Below are 25,253 nucleotides of genomic sequence, written 5' to 3'. Positions count from 1 at the left end.
TCTTACAATGTTGGGAATCTTCACTGCCAAAAGCTTCGGCACTGACTTCTTCTTTGTCCCAGCGAGCAGCTAGCGGCACGTCCTCCCCATCAAGCCCGACCAGTCCGATGTCAGGCGGTGGTCGACCAGTCTTCCCCACCAGTTCCTCGTCATCATCGACGTCATCGACATTCAGTCCCAAAAGTCCGAGCAGTGCTCAGCCAAAGTTTGTGTTTTAAATTTATGACCAGGCCGTCGTCACTCTTATCAGTAATAATCTCGATCAATCTTCCAATGATGAACATTATGGTAAATGCATGACTATACGACAATGAGAACATTTTGTTGTTGTTGTTGTTTTCGCACTTTCCCGCTTTTAACTCTTTTTGTACCAGGGTTTTTGGACAATATGCACAACACCATGGTTTTTTTGAGACAATTATTAAGCACACAAAATGGCTAGATCGAGTCAAGCTTAGATCGCCTCTCGCCCATTGCTTCTCTCAGTTGTCTGTTACCATAATGTCACACTGGCACACAATGCTACGACAAACATCAGAAATATTAGATCATTTTAGCGCTGCTCTGATCTGTTGTTTGGCCCCTTTCCCTTTTGCTAAGACATCAATATAACCAGCAATAACCCACTAAACCTCATTGAGATCACCTTTTATCAGGCCAATTTACTATCACTGCCATGTTAAAACAAAACACACATTCGGAATTGAAAGTAGTTTACAGACTATTCGAAAATAAAAAAGGAACAGTCAGAATGAGAATGAAAACCTTTATTCACATCATTATTATCATCATTATAATCATTAGAGGGTTTAATTGTCGTGACACGTGATGAAAAGAAAAATGGGCTGTTATCACTGGCAGTCATCCATTATGACGTCATAATACATTGTACATCGTTAATGAAAGATTTGTAAGATTTGTAAGATTCTATTGACTCTATCGACCCCCTCTCGGGGTATGAGAGTACAAACATATTTACAATATATGAATACAAAAATGAAAGTGATAATGTACATGTACCTGTGAAAATTAAACATATATAAATAAACATGTTTACAAAACAAGGCGTAAAGGACTTTTAACTACACTACCACTACATGTGCACACATTCACATCTACTTTACTTTCTTCAAAACTACTGTCTTTCTTCTTTGGTTTTGAAGAAAACTGAAACATAATTATTCTGACAAATTTGGCTAGTTTAATAATATGTATCAACGCCTGCAAGCGTGTGTTATCTTTACGTCCTTTCCTACGGTACCACAAAATATTTGGAGCTTTAAGAAATACTGAAAGCGCCTCGTCATTGTTGTGACTTGTGAAACTTTCGCCCAAGGAAAATATGGCCATATAAGGGCATTACAATGTAGTTGTTTAGTAAAACTGGATTCTCGTGATTACAGTTATATCTATTAGAGGTACGGGGCCAAATACAACGTTCATTTTTATCATTTTCCAAGAAAGAATATCTGTATAATCTGGAAAGTGCAGCAGCCACGCGATTTATTATCTCACTTCGATGTATCAACAGTTGTCGATATCAGAAAACGCTTGTAGGAACATGAGCGGGACATTGCGGTAAAGACAAAACGACACTTTCGATTTAGTTCACGCAGAGCTAAAAATAAAGCTCGAGTATTCGTGGAAGACCTGCTATAGTGGTGTTCTCTTTATCCCATGTGCATCATCCCTCTTCAGTATTGTATTGTTTTTATTTGTTGATTTTTTTTTTACGAGCAATTTCTCATTCCAATATAATCGTGTTATTGAGCAATACAGATGCAATGTACTTCGCTCAACAATTCACTAGGCTCACATCCTTGCAGTCAGATGTAATTATGATTAAGATAATTCTAATGACGCTTTTACAAGACACGATGTTTTCCTCCAGAGATGATAGCTATTCCGATCACGGTGTACTGACAAGTGCAATTTGTAAAAAAAAAAAAAAAAAAGAAAGATGTCCTCACTACAAGCATCTTAATGCGATTTATGTCACTATGCAATAGCTTTGCAAATTCCATATACATAGTCTATTACAAGTTACGAGTACGTATAGTTTGACCCGAATGCTTGCCCGATGATTTAAGTTAGTCTTGGTCTGACACTGCTCTGGCGCTGCTCGAAAGCACGATTTTCAGTTAAATTTAATGTGCAAAGAATTAAGCAGGTGCAATAAGTAAAGCTATATACTCTCTAAAAAAAATCGAGTGAAAATTTTCACTCTAAAAAGAGTGAATACAAAAAAGAGTGAATTTCGAGTGAAATTGGAGTGAATTTTGAGTGAAAATGCTCATTTTCACTCATTTTGGAGTGACGTCAGGGATCACTCGAAGATTTTGGAGTGATCAATATATCAATATTCAATTTCACTCGAAATTCACTCTTTTTTGTATTCACTCTTTTAAGAGTGAATATTTTCACTCGATTTTTTTTAGAGAGTACCAGTCATCCAGGCCAGAAATGTATTTTTAACACATAGTTATGAAGCGGTATTTGAGTCAAACGTTTGACTTGAATAGTATACGTCGGAGGTGGTTATACGGAAAAAATAATGTATTGTATATACATTAGTTCTACTCGTCTTTTTTTTGTATCTATATTGGTATTCGATTCCTACCATGTGAGTTGCTCAATTAAAAAAGCTCCCATAGTTGAATATGTGCAGAAGGGATATCAAGATAATGTTTTAATGAGTGTGTGCAAGGTATACACTCGCATAGTCATGGATGAATTCCGCCAGTTGTACATAGGACAAAACAAACAATGAGGTAAGTCAGCTTGTCAAAAATATTAGGACTGAATTATGACTGATATCTACATTAACATGTATAACCGAGAGTAATCAATGAGTTAGCACTCCTCGCAGTGCGATTAAAAAAGAAACATTAACTATAAACAATCGCATCAAAAGATGATCAGGATTTGTACCGTTATGACACTGTGTCTGCGTCTTCAGTATCTTGATAGGGAAAACGGGGAGTTAATGTGACCTAACACTTTTGTAGCGATCACAGCCCTTCAAACTTAATGATAGAAACCTGAAACCTGTCAAAGTGGAGTACACCTTGCTGCCTTCAAAATGATTAATGCAGTAATAGAAGACTTGAGCAATGATAACGCAATTGTCATCACAGGTTTTGGTTTTCTCGTGTCTTCATTAAAAACAAAGACAGACAGACAGCCAAACGAACAGTTTTGCTGTTTTGTTATTTGGCAATAATCATCTTCAATATTCAACAAATTCATCTCACGTCAACAAAACGTTTAATCATCAAAAGAAGAAGTAAACATAATCCACTAATATCATCGTTTTTCTTTTGTTTTTGTTTTGTGTGAGATATGTAGTCAAGATTTCCAGTGGCACAGATCGAGGTAATAAATGCTGTGCTCTGTCGTATCTCGTCTACTAATCTATTCACTCTCTTTTACAGTCATACACCATCGAGTAAATAGGCGCCTATTATCGTTGTTTCTATACAGACAATTTATTTTCGAGATTAAAGTGGCTATATTAGATTTGATTTTTGAGATATACATCAGTCAACTTTGGATGTATTTTTATATCATGTATATAGCTTCGAAATTTGAACTGGAATACGAAATGATATAGCATAATAAAGAGGAAAGCTGGTAAACAAGATACCGAAGGACTGGAATAAATAAAAACTATTTGTGTAAAACACACTATACGATGTGAAATGAAAGGTGTGGTTTGGGAACAAAGAATAACATCAGGTTAAAGAACCGAGGCAAAAGATCATATTCGACTAAATACATGAAGTACATTAATCAGTTCATACACAACTTAGTGCAGAACTTATAGCTAAACTCATAAAAATGACCGGCGCTTTATCATTGAGCGACCCTCCTTATTTCACACGAAATTGCAATGAAAGGTACAAAAATCAAATTCTCATAAGCAACGGTAAAATAATGGTAAGGAATCTATATTAAAAAAAATCCTATACCTGATATGTGGCTGAAGGAAGAGAAATCAAAGCGATATATTGTATACTCTACGTATGTGTGGACATTGCTGACGATAGAAATCATCGTCATTACAGATGTTGTGGACCAACAAGTGTCTTGAACAATGTTGAATAAAGAGTGAAATTTAGATTCTCTGCCCGAGTCCATCTGAAATTGAGTCTTTTAATGTGTCAGCCTAATTTGAAGAATCAGTTGATCAAAGAGTACTATTGCTGAACTCCAGTGAAAGTCAATGTTTCATTTCATGTGTGTGTGTCCGTGTAAGTGTATACATGGGTGGTGCACTTAGATATCTTGACATATAAACAGAATGCTTACTGTCGTGTCAATCGAGAGAGCAAGCTACCTTTTGATGACGAAATAGACGCTCTCTTTGGATGGCAAAGCAAGCAACGTGCACGTACGCACAAGCAAACTCACACGCACACACACACACACACATTAATGCCCCCCTCTCTCTCTCATATATATATATATATATATATATATATATATATATATATATATTATATACATATATATGCATGTACAGTATATCATATTATGATTTTGTGTGTGTGCGTGTGTATGTGTGTGGCGTAGTTAAGTGATTCGGTGGAATTAAATCGAATTATGATTTGGTGTATGTGGCCGCAGATCAAGCAAGCACGGGATCGACGGACTAACCATGATGATAAAGTCCATATAGCCCTACCAGCGGTCTCATCCAGTGAGAATACGTCGTATATACTTAGGACGAATACTTTTACTGCATGGCAATAACTACAAATTGAGAAAACTGGTCAATGACGTTTAATGTTGGAGTGTGAAAGGAAACAAGGTTACGCTAAGATCTACGTATATAAAAAACTTGTTTAATTTTAGGTGTTATGAAACCATTGTTGTTACCAAAAGACTGAGATCGCAGGCACATATTAATTGAACAGGTTATAATAACATGGGAGTAAAAAAGCAGTAGGAAATGCAACACGAGAACCACAGCTGCATAATACTGTCAGAAACAATCACATTTACAATAATATTCATTACCAGTAAGTAAGCGTATGGTTGATTGTTCTAACATTCCGTTTCAATATCGTTACAATTGAAGATATCATAGAGCTCGGCAACACAAGCTAAGATTAAGTAGACCAAGAAAAAAGCGTGTATGTAAGTAAAGTACGTGTAAGTGTAAGAAAAAGTTCAATTTTTTGGGCAGAGTAGCTGGTAGTACGAGGTGAACATCTCGAAAATGCCAAGTTAATCAATAAAGATTACACACGCAGTTACAGGTAACCTATACACTCTATACGAAGGAGAATAAGAAGAAGAGTGAGCAAGATTATCATTATGTCAAGTGGTTCGCACAGAGTTTGTCTTCTATAGATATTTATTTCAACTGCGTAATTCTTTTTCTCAGTTTCTGTCAGAGACATGTGATCGTTTGTCACGTGATCAGAACTGATTCTCATACCTACCACACTGAGATAGAGTCGCTTCGTGTTCATTTTCGCAAGCGCATCAGACTGTTGCCAATTTGACAGTAAAGCAGGACAGATCACCACACTTACTGTAAGATAACCTTGTGTCTGAATGTTTTACAACACGTTGTTATCTTTTGTGAAGTGAAGGAAAGTGGTTCGATCACAGCCAAAACAACCATGTCTTTTCCAGAAATGCTGGAATATATTCACATGTCAGAAGATGATACAGGACCTAACGAAGAATGTTCTTTGCTTGAGGAAGGCTTGCTTCCATTCTACGGGACAAGTTGTTCCGATAAAGCGACAAAGTCCGTCGGTCGAACAAGGCCGTCGATAAATGACCGTTCCTTCGACGACGATGTTCCACGGAAATGGCCTCCAGCCATCCGCGTCGTACTTTGTGCTCTCGGACTTTGGTTTTCCGGCCAACCATCCAGGACACCGTCAACGACCCCCTTGTCGAGGAAACATCTCGATATGTCAACCGAGAACGAGACGGTGACGAATAATGGGGTGACAAGGTCGTCGTTCTTGAAGTCTGATGACCATTACCGATCAGTCACAAACAGCACTGCGCCACTACGAAGCAAAGCTGGTAAGATCTGATGAATAAGGGGAACACCAATATTGAAGACCCATGTTGAATAAGGGGAGTATGTTTTAAACATTCAAATTCATGAAATTCTTCCGTCGAGATGTTTTTTAATTGCAACTGATTGACAAATTGCCCTACATCGACGTAAATAAGCACCGAATTGATCAGTGTTTTAATAGTAGCCATGATCATGAAAAATCATGAGCGTACATACTCGAGCAGGATTCCGTTTCGAACCTACGACCTCCTGATCACCGGACAGGCGTTATCTCCACTCTCGTCCGACAGCAAGTGTTGGTTCTACATGTTTTAAACAAATCACAGTTTATGATTAAGGCAGCCATTTCATTGTACAATGAAATGAATTCTATAACGAGTTGTTCAACAACACGAATTACAGAGAAATGCAAAAATATCTAATCACTATTCCATTAATCCCATTGCTTGTTGTGGACAGAAAGTTACTAAGTGGGCCCGAGTATACTTTGCTTATAGGGTCTCCTATATCTCAAAAGATGATTGTTGTTTAACACAATGGATGTTAGTACTTGTGAATTACCCGCGTCCGAACATATCCAGATTTTAGATGGTTTTGATTAAGACGACAACTGTGTAAGTCTTAAGAAAAGAGAGTGTTTAGTGTTTATTTACAGAATGATTATATACGAAATACATGAGATAAAATTAAAGGCAATAAGGCCGAGCGATAGGCATTAATCGCAAAATAAGATTTGGGACGTGAAGACTCATTTGCTCCCCCCCCCCCGAAAAAAAAAGAATGATAATGATATCCCATTTCGGCTTTTACATCATTCGTGCATGATCATGTATGCCACAGAGATTCACACTTAATGATTTAAAAAAAAAATATTCAAATTAATGAAATTCATGGGTCGAGATTTTTTTTTAATTGCAGCTGACTGATAAATTGCCCTACATCGACGTACACAAGCACCTGATCAATCAGCGTTTAGTAGTAACCACGATCAAAAACTGTGGGGGTATATACTCGGGCAGGATTCGAACCACAACTTCCTCATCTTCGAACAAGCGTCTTATCCACTAGACCACCGACCTTCCGCCTGACAGCAGAATGCTGGTTCAAATCATTATAGCATCCAGTGGGTACTGCGTATTTATTCAAATTAATGAAAATCTTGCGTCGCGTTGTTTTTATCGCAACTGATGGACGATAGACAATGATTGTCAATCAGTCGTAACAAAAAGTTTTTGCTACGCAATATTTTGAAAGCAACATCAATTAAACTAGAAAACCTAACGTCCATCTTGTTGACACTTTAATCCTTCTCCGCTCATGTGATTTAACTTGAATATGTCTATGGAATGGACTATCCAGTTCAAGCTCTTTCAGAATGACTGTTTTAATTTTTCGCGTCTGCGTAAGATTAACGAGTGAAAGGCAGTCAGCTTCCAAAAACTTCCTTTAGCCAGATCAATAATCAGCCTTCGCGATCTTGTAGACATGCATGAGTTGTGAACTATAAGGTTATGAGTGGATCCGAGAAGACGAGATAAATTCTCGACCATTTTAGGTCCGAGACGGAATGATTTGCGATCTCGTCATCTTGATGTCTTTGGTCAAAGAAGGCAAGGCGAGTTCCGCGGTATAATGATTATGATATTGTCTTATCGGCACCGCGGGTCCAAGAAGGCGATACATTGTATGTCCTCCACCAACCCTAAAATGGCAAAGATCGAAGGAAGAATTTAATTTTCTGATAAGCCTGTGTAATTTTCCGTACGTACAAGGGAGGAACCCCAGTAAATACTTTGTGTGTGTGTGTGTGTGTGTGTGTGTGTGTGTGTGTGTGTGTGTGTGAGGGGGGTTATATTATACGCCCACCGTTGTCTCTTTAAGCCTGGCGTCCACTTTATAGGGTGCGGACAAGACGTGGAATGTAAATTTAAGAAAATCTCCTTTCATTGACAACCTCTCCGCATAGCATGTTTTTGAACGTTTCCGTTCACTGCCTTCGTCATTCCCCAAAACGTCCGGGCGTTTCCATAACTCTGAAACTGAATGTAGTATACGAGTGTTATACCAGGGAGGTGAGCACCTCCCTGGTTATACCCATCTACTTGAAGGCATAGAAGTAACAACTGGGCACAGATTGGTTACGCGGTACATTTCTACCTCTTAACTGATTGGTGTAACGTTTCTTTAAAGTGATATGTTCTCCTGATTGTGATTAGTGCGTCTCTCCCTGCAATTAATCAATCAAATGAATAATACTTATCTCATTCTGTGTATCAGACTCACATGTATGTATTTTGTTTTGGCTATGCCATCCCTTCAAACAGTGGCAATTAAACAAATCAGTAAACCGTACGTATTATATGCATCATACGTGTAAAGAAAGGGTGATGTTCCTTATTCCGAAGGTTCGTTATTCTCAAATACTCAAACTTCTTACATCTAGATGTTCGTTAAGGTATATTATGAAAAAGGGTTCATTAATCCGAACATTTGTGGCGTTATTCAGAAGGTTCGTTTATCCGAAAATGAAATAAGGTTCACTATTCCGAAAGTTTGTTGCACCGAAAATGTAAAGAAGTGTAAATAACGGTTCATTTGCACAAGTGTCCTGTATATCTTTAGTTCGTTATGCTTCAAAACATCACCAGAACTGTCTATCAATCAGAACAGTAAATATAATGAATGAAAATGATGATAACAGTTCGAATGTGCATTGCGCCAGATATAATGAATTAAATGCTCGAGACGCACTCGAAGAGGAAATGATAAAGATAAGATAAAGAAATGGGGATGTTTATCATGAAAGAAATTACTTTCCAACTCATTCTTAAAAGAAATCAAAGCCTATTAATGTGGAATGAGTGAAAAAAAAAGCCAATATACCGTATATTGAGCTTGAGTGCTTGTCATGAGCTTGAGTGCTTGTCAGTGAAAGCTTGAGGAAAATTGGACAATCCGTTCAAAAGTCATGGATTTTTCAATTTTTTAGTGCCGTCAATGGCTGCGTTTATCATCCTTCCCCTGTTTAAACGGCTTTCAAAAGCCGTTTCCAAAGCCCTTTAGAAACGGCTTCCAAAATAGTTGCGTTTATCAACTCTTCGCGAACACGATAACTGGCCTGTCACTGCACAGCTGCATTGCGCAATTCGACCCGAGGAGAAGAGGTCATAATAAGGCGTGCACACATTTGCGGCTTTCGAAAAGGCTTTCCGAAAAGGCTTTCAAAACAGCTTTGTGTTTATCATCTCGTAAAAATTCCCTGCAAAAGCCGTTTCTGCCGAGAAAAAGAGTTGATAAACGCACCCAAAAAAGACCCAATGCTGGATAAGAAGACTACAGTTCATGGCGTTATTTTGGACAATACAAAGAAAAATATAGGAAGAATTCCACGAAATTTCAATTTTCATGAAACCACGATCACATTATTTTCATCGACATGTTACTGACATATAGCAAAGGCCTAGTAGTAGTAGTAGTAGTAGTAGTAATAGTAGTAGTAGTACTAGTTCCCAATGTTTCTGAAAGACACAGTTTAAGTGCTCTTTCATTATTCTAGAAAAGAGAAATTATGTTTTTCTTTATTAATCTATACTGAACTATTGTCATTAATGACCTCATGAAGTGTAGTGCAGTCTCTTTATCCAGCAATGACTGCACCAAAACTTCAATATGTTATTCATAACTTTTGTATCTGACGGTCCGATTTTCCTCAAACATCACTGATGTGTTGTACTAATATCACTGCTTTCACTCAATCCATATTGATTCTTTCTTTTTAAATGACCCTGTCGATGTCACATTTCTTGTAATGTAGCAACAACATTGGGAGAAACGCAGTGTCATACTAGTCCTTTTGTATACTGAGAAACTCCTCCTTTTCAATATTTTTTTTTCTGTTTCTCTCCTTTCTATCTTCCAGGTCTGTGGTCTGATATTTTGGCATTCGCTTATCTAGCTCTGACGTGTGGACTGTTGGGATATGACATGTTCTCGTACTTCCAAGCATTCTGGGGATTAAAGAGTGACCTGCTGCATCTTGTGTCCTACCTGACATTTCTGTTCCAGGTTACGGCCATTCCAGTTTGGTGCCTCTATGCTCGCATCCGATACCGGAAGGTTAATCGTGGAACCACACGGTGCTACCCTATGAACCAGGCTTATGTTGCACGCCGCGTACTCATGCTCAGCAAATGTCGATCGGGCAAGAACGCCCTCTCATGCTTTCGCCTTGCCTTGTTCCTGTTTTGGCCACTATTTAACGCCACCCTTCGTTTAATCTACGACTACGTGTATCAAAAGTGTGTGTTTCCAGTCTACCAAAAAGAGCTCGGCCACTGGGCTGCGGTATTAGGCTACTTATTCTATGGCTCGTTTTGTTATCTCATCTACCTGGAACGTGTCTCATTTGAAGCGGAAATCTTCTATCTCACCCGCTTTGCTCAAACTCAGGCGCCAGAGCAAAATGTTCGCAATGTGCGCGCAAAAATTCGGCAATTTTACGAGCACTACGCCGTGCTCCGCGAACAGATTGATGCCTGGATGGCATTTACGATGGTGGTGGCTACGTGGGGCTTGACCGCTCACGTCACGTGGAACTACTTGATTTACACCTACCTCGACAACAACAAGCCACATGGCAAAGCGCTCATAGAAAACATTCGTTTTCTCAACATTCTCGTAAGCTGTCAAAAGATTATGTTCTTTGTGCTGCCCTGCGTTGCGCTGGGAGGGCTCAATCTGGAGCACGTATGGCGAAATCTGAAGGTCACCATCGTCAAATATCGCGATTCACGGTTTGAGAGTTTCTGGATGATCGTCCACCGCTACGTCGTCGACATCAACTCTGGGTGGCATCGAGAGATAATGCCAACTCTCATATTCAGCGCTATCGGGTTCTATCTTGGCTTAAAACTAGGGAAAGGGGATCAGCATACAAACTTCTGGGACGGACCCATACCTCAGTGCGCCAACATGACTACATAGCAGTACAGTCCCCTGCACGTAGGACCACTCTTCAGGACCAGGACTTGAAACAAGCTCTTCTCCGCCAAAGCACGATACCAGTAATTACAGAAGTTTTCACTGTCAACAAAACTGTACTAACATCTTGGATGCCATAGATAAGGAGGAGAACATGCAAGTGCCTTTTGGATAATTACAATTACTGCTGTGTAAAACATACAAATTGACAATAAGGGGTCGGTGCAATATAGTGCTAACCCACACTTTTGTCAAAATTGAGTTACTTGCATTTTCATGATCCTTATCTTTCACTCTAACCTCCGTGAAAATATATTTGAATTCAACCAAAAGGATGGTAAAAAAATGCATGCATTCATGTTTTATTAATGAACAATGTATAGACTTTTCGAACATTCAACAGCGATTATCTCAAAATGACTATTGTGTGGGTTAGCACTACATTGCACCGACCCCTTCAATTATTCGATGACTGAATAGATTTCGTATGTAATTGAAATACATTGTACTTTCATCTGTGCTTGTGAGGCATGATACCAGTGATTAAAGAAGTTTTACTGTTAACAAATGCATAAAACTGTGATATCGAAAATGTCTTAGATAAAGAGGAGAAAAAGCAAGTACCTTATGGATCATAACAAACAATGTACACAAATTGACAATTATTCGATGACAGTAAGTATCACAATAATGTGTAAGATGGGTGTCAAAAGTCACTACAACGGCATAGCGAAATATTCCAACGGGGGCGGATATGAAAGAGTTATTTGCCCTCCTAAAATGACGAGTCTTACAAATTCGTGTATCATATAGCACTGTATATATTTTTTTACACCTTTTTTTCAAATATCAGTAATACTAACCTGAAAAGTTTCTCAATGTTCAAAAAAAGTATCATTAAAAAGTAACATCTCACGAAAACAAAGACCAATTATGTGTAGTCAAGTGTTGTTGGAAAAATGGCAGAGACAGGGCCTCACCTGGGTCTGAGGTGAGGCGTTGATGCAGTTCGGGTGTCGATACCGAACCAAATCGACAGAATTGTACATAATGTAAATACAAAATAAAGGATGAAACATGACATTTAATGATATGGATTTGTTACACTTTTGTAAATAGGCTTATGTATTTATGTTGCCAGGATTTTAGGAAAACGGAAATTGAGTAAAGGGTATTTTTTAATGATAGAGCGCTTAAACTGTGCGCTGATCATCTAACAAACAAAAAGCATAAGGCCCATAATAATCACATTATTGGCTATTATGTGCCTTCGACGAAATTACAGCAGAAATCGGAGGGCGGAGGGGTCGATGCTGTACTGTATACACTTACCGTTCGAGGGACGCATATTAAAAGTGCGTTTTAAGGTTAACTAGAGTGACGGAAGAGTGGTGGGACGGGGTCATCCCACGAGACCGACACCCACGAGTCATAAGGTCCACGAGACCGACATAAAAAATAGGTCCATGAGTCATACAGCCCATGAGTTATACGGCTCAAGAGTTATACAGCCCATGAGTTCGACACTAGACACAAAAGGCTCACGAGACCGACACTAAGCAAAGAAAGCCCACGAGACCGACACTAGGCAAAGAAAGCCCACGAGACCGACACTAGGCAAAGAAGGTTCATGAGACCGACACTAGGCAAAGAAAGCCCACGAGACCGACACTAGGCAAAGAAGGTTCATGAGACCGACACTAGGCAAAGAAAGCCACGAGACCGACACTAGGCAAAGAAGGCTCACGAAACCGACAGGATGAACAGCGCCATCTACATGTCAATTACAATATGTACCTGTACAGGGTGTTCCATTAAGGGGAAATTGCATACTGGCGGGTGCAAATTCGTTACGCTGTCCAGCGAAAGATTGTTACTAACTATAAATAACAGCACCATCTACATATCAACGACATTAATTATGTATTTCTACACGTGTAGCTTTCAGGGGACAGTTTTGTCACGCTTCGGGGAGCGATATTGTTACCATTTTTTCTTTTTTTATATAGAATTGTCTTCTTCGTAGGACCCCCCCCCCCAAAAAAAAAAAAAAAAAGAAGAATGAAAAAGTGATAGAGGACAAGAACAATGAATGATTTACTTTTAGATGCCATCATGCTATTTTAATAGGCTTTCCTAATTTCTACTTAGACGGTGGACAGGATCTAAGTTTTTTTTTCACCCTTTTCTTTCTCGCTTCACAAGTTAAGTAGGCCTTATTAAATATCCTTTCTGCCTGCTTTTACCCGCCTGCTTAGAGTTCAATTTGCAATTTTCTCTTTAACTTTAATGTATGAAATTCAACGGATGAAAACTTTTTTTTTGATCGCAGCGATTCACCTCGATTTCAGCAGCTTGTGTTTGTAAAATTATTCTTCTCAAAACAGTACGTTTTTCATGAAATAGGAAAGTCACTTTCATGGATCCATCTTCTTTTCCGAATTCTTAACTCTGCCTTAATTGACGATTACATGATTTTCTGTGATTTTTTATTATTTCAACACCTTTGCAGATGACTAGCCCCCCCCCCCCATATCATATAACGCACGTGTGCACTACAACATTGGGCCATTTTGTGAATAATTTTCTTGTAGTGAACTTCATTTCATACCTGGGTATTTTTCTAGTTGGTTGATCTGAATGTCCACATCAGTTTTATTACTTTTTTTTCTAAGTAGGTATTCCGGTATGGGCTTTGCAGATAGGGAAACGAGGGTGTTTTGGCATTTTCGAAAGTAATGTTGAAACATCTCATGCACTTAACTGAATTTTGTTTATTTTTTTCACAAACACTCACATACGCAAACACAATTAAAGATCTTGAACCATTCAGGGGGTGAGGGAGGGCAATTGACGGGGTAATACCCTATAGCAACTCTCCTTTTCCATCTCTTATACCTTCTTTATGCCATTATCTGGACACCCTATACAGTTAATTGGTCTATAGGTGGCGCTGTTCATCCTGTCGGTCTCGTGGGCCTTCTTTGCGTAGTGTCGGTCTCGTGAGGCTCTTTTGCCTAGTGTCGGTCTCTTGAACCTCATTTGCCTAGTGTCGGTCTCGTGAGCCTTTTAAGTGTAGTGTCGGTCTCGTGGGCTTTCTTTGCTTAGTGTCGGTCTCGTGAGCCTTTTGTGCGTAATGTCGAACTCATGGGCTGTATAACTTGTGGGCTTATTTTACTTGATGTCGAACTCATGGGTTTAATTTACTCAGTGTCGAACTCGTGGGCTGTATAACTGGTGGGCTGTATGACTTGTGAGCTGTATGACTCGTGGGCTGTATGACTTGTGGGCTGTATGACTCGTGGGTGTCGGTCTCGTGACGTGCACCAATGGGGGGCATCCCACGAGACCGACACCCACGAGTCATACGGTCCACGAGACCGACATCAATAATAGGTCCATGAGTCATACAGCCCACGAGTTATGCGGCTCAGGAGTCATACAGCCCATCAGTCCGACACTACGCACAAAAGGCTCATGAGACCGACACTAAGCAAACATAGCCCACGAGACCGACACTTAGCAATAAAGGCTCATGAGACCGACACTAAGCAAAGAAAGCCCACGAGACCGACAGTAGGCAAAAAAGGCTCACGAGACCGACACTAAGCTAAAAAGGCTCACAAGACCGACACTAAGCAAAGAAAGCCCATGAGACCGACAGTAGGCAAAGAAGGCCCACGAGACCGACAGGATAAACAGCGCCATCTACATGTCAATCACCTGTACAGGGTGTTCCATGAACGGAAAAATAACATACTGGCGGGTGCAATTTCGTAACGCTATCAATTAAAAGATGGTGACCATCTACATAATTATGAACGACATAAAAATATGTATTTCTACATACTTCTGGGGGGGGGGGCAAGTGTGTCAGGGAGCGAAATTGTTATCAAGTAGAAAAATTGAATTGTATTCTTCATGCCCCCAAAAAGAGACAAAACCACAAATGAATTTAAAAGAGGACAATAACGATGTATGGATTAATTTCAGAGCTTTGATAATGCCATCGTGCTATTTATAATAGGCTTTCTCAGTTTTTAGCTAGAAGATGGACAAGGTATAAATTTTACCTCTTCTCTTTCCCGATTCACTAGTTACTTATTCTATTTTATATATTCTACCCTCCTGCTCTGACGTTTTGCAGTAAGATCTATTTGTAATTTTCTCTGTAACTATAATGTAATTCTACTGATTAAAACGTTTTATATCGCAGGGATTCACCTAAATTTTGTGGCTTGTGTTATTCTCCTCCGAACAGTACATTTTATCGTGAAATACAATAGCTGTTTTCATGGATGCATCTGGTTTTTTCCGAATCCCTAATGCTACCTTAATAGACGATTCCGTTACTTTTTATTTCTAATTAATACTAAATCAACACCCTCGGAGGTTTATTGGGGAAAGATCTGTTACACACTTTTATTGTACTTTGTTCATTTTTTGTTGTTGTCACAAACACACACCCATGCAAACACAATTAAAGATCCTGATCATTTCGGGGGGGGGGGGGGGGGGGGGGGGGCAACTGATGGGGTAACACCCTGCCGGAGATGGCAACTCTTCTTTTCCATCTCTCATATCTTCCTATGCTATTATCAGGACACCCTAAACAATCTATTGGTCTATAGGTGGCGCTGTTCATCCTGTCGGTCTCGTGGGCCTTCTTTGCTTAATGTCGGTCTCGTGAACCTCTTTTGCGTAATGTCGGTCTCGTGAGCCTTGTATGCGTAGCGTCGGTCTCGTGGACCTTTAAAGTGTAGTGTCGGTCTCGTGGGCTTTGTTTGCTTACTGTCGGTCTCGTGAGCCTTTTGTGTGTAGTGTCGGTCTCGTGAGCCGTATAACTCCTGGGCTTATTTTACTTGATGTCGAACTCGTGGGCTTTATTTACTCAGTGTCGAACTCGTGGGCTGTATAACTGGTGGGCTGTATGACTTGTGAGCTGTATGACTCGTGGGCTGTATAACTTGTGAGCTGTATAACTTGTGGGCTGTATGACTCGTGGGTGTCGGTCTCGTGACGTGCACCCGACAAATGTGGGATCTTTACGCAGTCTCACAGAGAAGAGAGTAACTTTACTGAGAATGGGCACAAACCAAAAAGAAAAGCGCACTACCTCAGAAAATTAAGAATTTTTGGCATCATCTTCAATCTCTTTGGGGCAATATGGTCGACATTCTGAAGGTTTATTCCCAGATTTGGATTTACCTCACCTAGATAAACCACTCATTGAAGATTCATTAAAAAGGCATGTACATACTATACATCATTCATATCAGTACGGTAATCTATACCGGCTGTGCTCGTTCGACCAGTCCGATTTAAAGGACGGTCTCCAAATTGTCCATTCTTTTACGTGATATCAGGGAGCACGGAGGTTTCACTGATTTTCTTTCGTGAAAGGGAATCGTCAGAATTGTATCGTCTTAGATAATTGATGTATGTGTATTGTCTGATGAAATATAATATTTTCATGTGTCAACGCATGAAACAGTCATGGAATGTACACGTTATGATTGTATATTTATAGTATCACATGTCTATGAAATAGATGATTGCAACAAGGCAATAGCCTCCGAATGTATCTCTCGCCTGTTGATAGTTTTTCATATAGATACGAGTTTAGAATAAAATACAAGAAAGATACAATGTTTTGAATATCTGATATTAAAATAAAACAATTCATCTCACGTCATCTCTTAAATTTCCATAGGTCTTAGTTTCTGCTCAAACTCCGAGGGGGAGAGAATGAAATAATGTACATTAACTAGTATAATGAGATCTGCTGTTCAATGTATTTTCATTATTGTTTCCTTTTAGCTGTTGATACATCTAACTGTGACTTTTGGGGCATTTGAGTGGCCAGCTAAGAATTATTTTTGAATCATGCATGGATCATTCTGATGATGACAAAGAGGGGAAGGGAGGAGGAGAAGATGTAGAAGAGGAAGAAAGGAAGAGAGAGATAAGGAGATGGGAAGATTGAGGAGAAGAGGAGAAAGTGGAGGGGAGGAGGAGGGAATACATGTATTGATTTTATCAATATTGAAATCACAAATGACCAAAGTAATGCCTACATTCCAATAATTCCGTCAATAGTTAAAAAATGTTTGTTTGAGTATAAATGTGTGTGTTTGAGTATGATATATGTGTTTGAGTAAGAATGTGTGTGTTTAAGTATGATTGTGTGTTAGAGTATGAATGTGTGTGTTTGAGTATGAATGTGTGTGTTTGAGTATGAATGCGAGTGTTTGAGTGTGAATGTGTGTGTTTGAGTATAAAATGTATGTGTTTGAGTAATAATGTAATAAATTCTTTCAGATACAAGACTTACAACTGATCAATGTGATACAAAATGCACATACATTAGAAAACGGAAGAGAAAAACGAGGAGGTGCATAACCAGCATCAAACTTTTTGTTAAAATCTTTGTGTTTTGAATTGAATTACTGAAACTAGCTGCACCGGTCTTTCACTCGAGACACAAAGGAAAAGAGAGAGACCCAAGTAAAAGGCAAGGTTACAAAATGCATGTCGATTATTAAAGGAAAATTAAGCCAAAGATATCAAGCGTATAACGACTTCACTAACGTATGCAAAAATTATCTGGCGTCATCTCTTATTTAGTAACGATACATTAACACTTGAATATAGGGACGGCCCAAGTCAATATCTGGCTATCATCTTTGGAGACCCCTCTCAAAGAAATGCATATATATATATAGTTTATCATTTCATTGACTGCTTCACAATTCAATTCTTATACATAACATCCATATTACTTAAGAATCCAAAATAGTTATCTTATTTGCTGCTTTTCCCCTGGAACTTTATCTAAGGGACTTGGTCTTTGTTGTATTCAGAGATCGTGCGCTAAAGAGAAATACTTGAACAGATAATTTATTCTCTGTATAGACAGATGTTCAAATGATAAATTAAGGTTTATTTTTATGTTTAGACATTTAAGTGCATGAAATATTAACCACATATATATATATATATATATATATATATATATATATATATATGTGTGTGTGTGTGTGTGTTTGTCGCACAAGTGGTTTAGTCTTTCACTTTCATTTATGAAATAACTCGAGTCAATCGAATCGTTTGTCTGTACGACCCTCGGACTGTAGGAACCTCTGTCTATGCAGGGAGGTGAGTTTTCTGCTCACCTCCCTGGTCTATGTAGCACACACTGAATATTTGTTTTATGATTTAAAGACTCTTAGAATCTCTGATATACATACATGCCAAACAGCAATATTCATAAATAAATATACTAATAATCAGCTCCCTGATGTTTACAGTTTATTTTAAAGTTTGGCATTCATATCCTCCCCGTCATGCAACAGATTATCAGTTAGAAAATCCTAAAGTTATCGCAGCTAAAAAATCTGTAAGACCCCATGGACCTGCGATGAATGGAACTCATTGTCTAACGACCTTCGACGCAGGTCTTCTCTAAACATGCTCAATGTTTTAAATTGCAAATTGTTTTATATTACAATGGTGTATGTATGGCCTACTAAATAATGCTAATAGTAGTGATGATGATGATACTACTACTACTACTACTACTACTACTACTACTACTACTACTACTACTTGTTACTAATAACAATAATGAGTCCTTAAAAAAAAGAAGAAAAAAATCTCACAATGTATTGCTCAAATTAGAAATTTTGCTCACCGATCCATTTCATACCCTAAATCTTAATTTTTAACTTTAAATTTCTCATTATTTCAAAAGATTCCTTTAAGTTAGTTTTTTTCTTGTATATATCTCCAAAATCCAAAATGCTGCATTCTATTGCTTCCTTTCTCTAAACTTTTTTTCCTGCTGTTATCCCCTTCCTTGCCCCTTCAATTCGTTTCTATCTTTTTATATTCTCCTTGTGTTGTTCTGCTCTACCAAATGATATTGAAAATACTCGGAAGTTGACGTTAATCATCTGTGTGTATGTGTCTTGTTTCTTCAGTTAAGATAAGGGAGAACTGTAATAAACCATATTGCCAAGAGGTCGTCATCCAAGTCAAGCAAATTGCTTACCGATAATGGTCTCCGCCACCTGTATATCTTAAGATACGATGAAACTATATACATATATACGTATACTATTCTTTTTTTAGTACTCTTGTTTATATTTTGACGTGAAAATTGTTGATTTTGTCATGATCATTTTATTTGTATATGTGAAGAAATTAAACAAACTGAATGTGAAACTGAAAATTGCTATTGCTCAACAGGAGGGCCCTGCCATTGTTCTTTACCGAAGTATTGACCAAGTACTTGACGACTCAAGTCTTATCTACCACGTCACATACCAGTGCCTCTAATTCCATATGTCGCAAATAAGACGGGGTGGTGATTGCAATTTGATCACTACTTCAGATCTGTTGGAGGAAAATTTGTTTTCATTTGTAATTTTGATGCCAAAATGTATTCTTTGAAAACAACATTATTCTGTTTATAAGTCGTACAGGCAAAGATTAAACTCATTCGACTATATACGACTCTTTTTTTTTTTTTTTTTGGTATTTTTGGATCAGTGAAAATTTTATGATTCCATGATTGATGAACCCTAGTCTATTTTCTGAAAATTGTTCCTGCGGACTAACAAAATCAGTTTACACTAAATTCCGTCTGAAGTGACGAATTGCAAAGAAACTATCGAGCTTAGAGATTCAATTGCTCATTTTAACTGAAGACGTTGGCGTTAACATCTTCTCTCTGCGGGAAAGTGCTCTTGCTCTAATGGCAATGCTACAATTCATTTTCAAGACACTGCAATTGTATATGAAGAAGAAAAAAAAAAAGCGGAATCTAATACAAATACGTGAATAGTTCAGAACTGAAAGGTGCCAGCAAATGGGTCATAGTTTCAGATACCCATGAACATGTTAATTTGTACATTTCTGAGGCAGAGGGGCAGAACTATGTTTGTGACCTAAAAAAGTGCTAAACATTACTTTACGCAAACTTGTGGATGTCCAACAGATCAGGGCCCCGTTTCATAAAGCTGTTCGTAAAGTTACGAACAACTTACGAGCGACTGGTGATCAGTTCTGATGAGCTATACTTATCAGAATTTCTATAATTCAGCACAAGAACTGATCACCAGTCGCTCGTAAGTCGTTCGTAACTTTACGAACAGCTTTATGAAACACCCCCCTGGTATATATCTTCAGTATAATATGCCAGGTCGTTATGACGGCTATACCCAAACCCATTAATACGTCATGGAAAATGTTTTGTTGTAATTATACACGTTCAATTTCGCTGAAGGTCCTCTGAATGGTCAGAAGACTAAGACTCGCAAACTAACAGAAATCACACACCCACACAGGGTCGGGTTGGTTGCAGTGAGAAATATTCAGTTGCGCGCGAGGAAACCAAGAGACACATGCGTGCATGGTCACAGTAGCAGTCATTTGTATCTTAGGGCAAATCCCCCAAGGACATTTACCCCCGGCTAGATACTGGTAAGTGATAAGGTTGAAAATTATCTTCAGCGTACATTCCCATCTCGGACTGTAAGACTGCCGACACCCCATCTACGGCGAGTCATGCAGCGCCAGTCTGAAGAAGCCCGCAGAAAACAGATGATTTTGATTGTGAACTAATGAAATTCATGTTTATTAGAGATTTACCGATCAGATGAACCTCTTCCAAGATCTAACATTAGTGATAAGGTTACAGATAAGGGTTAGGGTTAGGGTTAGATTTAGGGTAGAGTTTGGGTTAGGGTTAGGATTAGGTTCAGGATTAGGATTAGGATTAGGGCCAGGGGAAGGGTCCAGGGTAATTGCCATAGAACGGAATCATTACATGAAATGCATGGATGGGATATTAAGACGGTTGAAGTATAATCTCATTCTGCCTAATATTAAGGGTCAATATTAAAACTGAATAAGAGGAAGAATATTGAAATAGGCATTAAACAATAACTATCATAAAAAGGTTGGATGGGAAGATCAGAGAAAAAAGAAACAAGGACTCCTCCACTCCGGCTGGATACATCCTGGTCCAGCTAAAAAAAAAATGCCAACCACAAACAGACAATGACAATCAAAGCCTAATGGAAGTGAGTCCCTCCACGAAAATAAAAAAATGTGAGAAAACAAACAAAACCAAAACCCCCCGGTGTAATAATATCGTTGGGTATCACCTTACAACTTCCTCATCATTATTTATATGAGGATCGGCCGGTATATAGTGCACACTATTTAAAGCACTGCCAGTCTCCAGGTTTCGTCTGCCAAGGGCATGGGACTTTTTTTTTCTGCACCAAAGAACCAGTTGCGTGCCAACTTTTTATTGTAGAGATTCGCTCGTTTTCTCCAGCGCGCCACACTGCTGCTTTAATTAAACTTAGGAGAGAAAACCACACATCGATAACAAATCTGTACTGTTATAAGACGGTTTTTTTTCTCTTTAGCGCACGTTCTCTGCTGTGGATCAACCAAAACCAAGCTAATCATGACTTTTCCAGAAATTATGGAAAACATTCGTGCATTAGAAGATGGCAAAATGCCTACCGAGGATTGTTCTTTGCTCGACGAGGGATCACCTCCACTCTACGGGACAACATGTGCAAGCCACGCTGCGAAGTCCTGTCAGACAAAGCCGCCTGCCAATGACCATTCCCTCAACGACGACGACGACGACGACGACGATGTTCCTCGAAAGTGGCCTCTAACCATCCGCGTCGTACTTTGTGCGCTCGGACTTTGGTCGAATGACGGGATGAAAAGGACTTCGTTCACGAGCTCTTGTGACCACAATGGATCAAGTACAAACAATGCTGTGCCACACCGAAGCAAAATCGGTAAGTTCTTATGAATTCTTTGAATAAAGGGAACATCAAATAAGTGATCTGCATCATCATACAGAACAAGTTGTAAAATACGTCTTACAAGTTTGAATTCTTAGTAATAAAGCAATGATAAACTGCTTTCAATCAAGCTGCCTGACAATGTTAACTTCGTTCAAGACGAAGAAACATTTTAAATCTATGAAAGAATTCTCGATCATACCTATCAGAAATTAAGACATAGTCCTACCTTAGACATTTATTTTCATGATTGTCCTACATCAAAGTGTTTCTTATTGAAGAACCTAACAAGTAGAGTAAACCTCATGAACATGTCGTCACCACACAACGATAATTTGTCGATTTTCATACGCGAATGTTGACTTACACGTAAGTCGAAAAATCAGGAATACGGGATCACATGCACTTAGCACTTCGGGTCGGCATCATTATTGCCCGTTTTCTTGTGTAATAAGTGGGTATAAGGGAGAGACCACTTCATCGGGTTAGCACCCTGCTCCTTGCGATGAATGAATGAAGTGGGATCTTGTTCTTGCGCGAGTCGTTGGTAACTCACACAAGGGACCTCAATCTAATGTCGTATCCGAGGGACAGAGTGCAGATGAGACGAAACGCTTACACACGACATTGCTCAGTGAGACTCAGGAATCGAACCCGGTACCCTCGGACCTGGCGGTAGACGCGGTACCGACTGAGCCATATCACCGTCCAAAGCGAACAGTAGTATTGCGATGATAATGACAGTACAATGTATTAACAATGTCTTATTTACCCAGGGTAGCCTTTTCAGTGTTGCCACTGCTCTACGAGAGGGTCCTACTATTATTATTACCCTAGCGCTGCCAGGTACCCATTTATACACCTGGGTCGAGAGGGACATCGTGGGTAAAAACATCTTGTCCAAGGACGTAAGCATTGGGCGGGATTTGAACTCGCGGTCCTCCGTTCGGGAGTCGGGAGTCTTAACCACTATGCCATAGCGCCCCCACAATGATATGACCGACCTGTCTGCGTTGTATGTTGAAATACATATAGTGATTGCGACCATCATCGTGTTCTGAAAATGTTCGAAACTATTAAATTGTGATTTTCTATCATATAGGCCTATGTCCGATTTTAGTCAAACTCATACAATTTTATTGTTCGCTGTCAAATATCAAGGACATAGAAAATTATAGCGGATATCCCTCTGACACGGTGTGGGACCTTTACGGGTTCGTGCAAAAATGTCAGAGATAATGGTGGAAGGAGGAAGGTATGGTACAGATTACAATACCACAATTGATTTTGTCACTGGTAAAGCCTTTGATATCTAGACAAGACACAGTAAGATGTACGTGTCATTATCTCCAGGAGCCCTTATACAGGTGGCTCTGCATGGTTCCAAATTTCACGTTTACCTGGTATATCAATGACAGGATACAGCACACACTCCGACTATTTTACCCTTTTTTTTGTAAATTGCTGGTTCTACATAAAGCATAGAGGCAGAAAACTGTCATTACAAGAATACCCGTTTAAATGAATGCCCTTTTTGTACAATTCTGTTGGCACAAGCAAATTTGAAATTTTACAAATTTGAAATTCGTTTCTGTTTTGTATTTATAGGTCACGCAAAACTGCATCGGCACTAACAATGAAGTCAGTAGATTTGTCCACAGCCACAGGGTGAAATGCAGCTTCATACAAACTCTGCTTGCAGTGATACTTCTCTGGATATTTTTTTTCTTTATATCTTCTCTACCTTCTAGGTCTGTGCTCTGATATTCTGGCATTCGCTTATCTGGTTCTGACGTGTGGTTTGCTGGGATATGACATGACGTGGTATCTCGTAATATTCTGGGGTAAACAGAGTGACCTGCTGCATCTTGTGTCCTACCTAACATTTCTGCTCCAGGTTACGGCCATTCCAGTTTGGTGCCTCTATGCTCGCATCCGATACCGCAAGGTTAACCATGGAACCACATCGTGCTACCCGATGAACCAGGCTTATGTTGCACGACGTGTAGTAATGCTCAGCAAATGTCGATCGGGCAAAAACGCCCTCTCATGCCTTTGTTTGGCGTTGTTCATTGCTGGGCCGCTAATCAACGCCACTATTCGATTAATCTACGACTATCTGTACCCGGCATGTTCGACTCACCGTCCTCATGAAGAGATCAGTCATTGGGTTGCAGTACCGGGTTACTTATTTTATGGCTCATTTTGTTATCTCATCTACGTGGAACGTGTCTCATTTGAAGCGGAAATCTTATACATTGCGCGCTTTGCTCAAACTCAAGCGCCTGAGCAAAATGTTAGGAGCGTGCGCGCAAAAATTCGGCTATTTTACGAGCACTACGCCGTGCTCCGCGAACAGATCAATGCCTGGATGGCATTTACGATGGTAATTGCCACTTGGGGCTTGACCGCTCACATCACATGGAACTACTTGATTTTCACTTCAATTGCAGAGAACGGCGAAGCTGAATCACTGAGTAAAGAGCTCATACAAAACATTCGTTTTCTCAACATTCTCGTCGGCTGTCAGAAGATCATGTTCTTTGTGCTACCCGGCGTTGCGCTGGGAGGGCTCAACCTGGAACACGTATGGCGTAATCTGAAAGTCACCATCGTCAAATATCGCGATTCACGATTTGAGAGTTTCTGGATGATCATCCACCGCTACGTCGTCGACATCAACGGCGGGTGGCATCGAGAGATAATGCCAACTCTCATATTCAGCGCTATTGGGTTCTATCTTGGCTTAAATCTAGGGAGTGCCAACCAGAACACAGATTTCTGGAGTGGGCGCACGAACTGCACAGTGAACATAACCACAATCCCTTTGTAAGGACCCTTCGAGGACCGTCATCAGCAAATAAATTGCGACATCTGATATAAAGGATCTTTGTAAATATTTTGAATGAGGTTAACAATTTCAGGTTCAAAATACTCAATGGATAATACAACAGTAGAATAAGCAAATTAGGCCATACATGTAAACACAAAATTAACAGGAAATTGACAAGCAATTATTATGATGACGTTTCTTACTATAAAGAGGACTGATTAAATTGTGTGTGTGTGTGTGTGTGTGTGTGTGTGTGTGTGTGTGTGTACTGTGTATTTATGTTTGGTTCATCCTATCTAATTCTTCTTTTTCTTGTTTGATTTCTGCCTTACAATGAATTGAATGGTTATTCTTGATTTATGGAATATGTCTCATACATGTATGAACATTGTCGTTTATGACAAATTTTATGTATAAGGTATGTATTTTTTTGGGAAAATGTTATATTTTCAAAGGAAATGGAATTGATAAAAAGATCACTGAAAACAAAAAGTATTTATCAAAATGTAGAATAAGGATGTGAGCGGGAACCCTAGAACTACGGGGCGGGGTG

The 25,253-nt window shown here is 39.2% G+C and overlaps 2 protein-coding genes across 2 annotated transcripts; both read left to right on the top strand.

The window, feature by feature from the left end:
• The first annotated feature begins 5,536 nt into the window (after positions 1 to 5,536).
• On the top strand, positions 5,537 to 11,107 carry LOC139743236 (uncharacterized). Its single transcript, XM_071653730.1, has 2 exons — positions 5,537 to 6,051; positions 9,969 to 11,107. The coding sequence occupies exons 1-2, from the start codon at positions 5,634 to 5,636 to the stop codon at positions 11,030 to 11,032; spliced, it is 1,482 nt and encodes a 493-aa protein (XP_071509831.1). The 5' UTR covers positions 5,537 to 5,633; the 3' UTR covers positions 11,033 to 11,107.
• A 10,370-nt stretch (positions 11,108 to 21,477) lies between these two features.
• On the top strand, positions 21,478 to 24,858 carry LOC139743235 (uncharacterized). The gene is made up of 2 exons (XM_071653728.1): positions 21,478 to 21,861; positions 23,619 to 24,858. Exons 1-2 carry the CDS (start codon positions 21,513 to 21,515, stop codon positions 24,698 to 24,700), a joined length of 1,431 nt encoding a protein of 476 aa, XP_071509829.1. The 5' UTR covers positions 21,478 to 21,512; the 3' UTR covers positions 24,701 to 24,858.
• Positions 24,859 to 25,253: the final 395 nt, after the last annotated feature.

This window comes from Diadema antillarum, unplaced genomic scaffold, assembly GCF_040938485.1.
Source record: "Diadema antillarum isolate AM-2024a unplaced genomic scaffold, OU_Dant_1.0 seq00001060_RagTag, whole genome shotgun sequence".
NCBI lineage: Eukaryota > Metazoa > Echinodermata > Echinoidea > Diadematoida > Diadematidae > Diadema > Diadema antillarum.
The sequence above is the reverse complement of the archived record's forward strand: the minus strand, read 5'-3'. Positions and strand labels throughout refer to the sequence as shown.

Bases quoted from the DNA above. Each gene is read 5' to 3' on its own strand.
- LOC139743235 (XM_071653728.1), top strand. From the start codon at position 21,513: ATGACTTTTCCAGAAATTATGGAAAACATTCGTGCATTAGAAGATGGC. The intron at 21,862-23,618 runs GTAAGTTCTTAT...TCTACCTTCTAG, and splicing joins GCCACACCGAAGCAAAATCG to GTCTGTGCTCTGATATTCTG.
- LOC139743236 (XM_071653730.1), top strand. From the start codon at position 5,634: ATGTCTTTTCCAGAAATGCTGGAATATATTCACATGTCAGAAGATGAT. The intron at 6,052-9,968 runs GTAAGATCTGAT...TCTATCTTCCAG, and splicing joins GCCACTACGAAGCAAAGCTG to GTCTGTGGTCTGATATTTTG.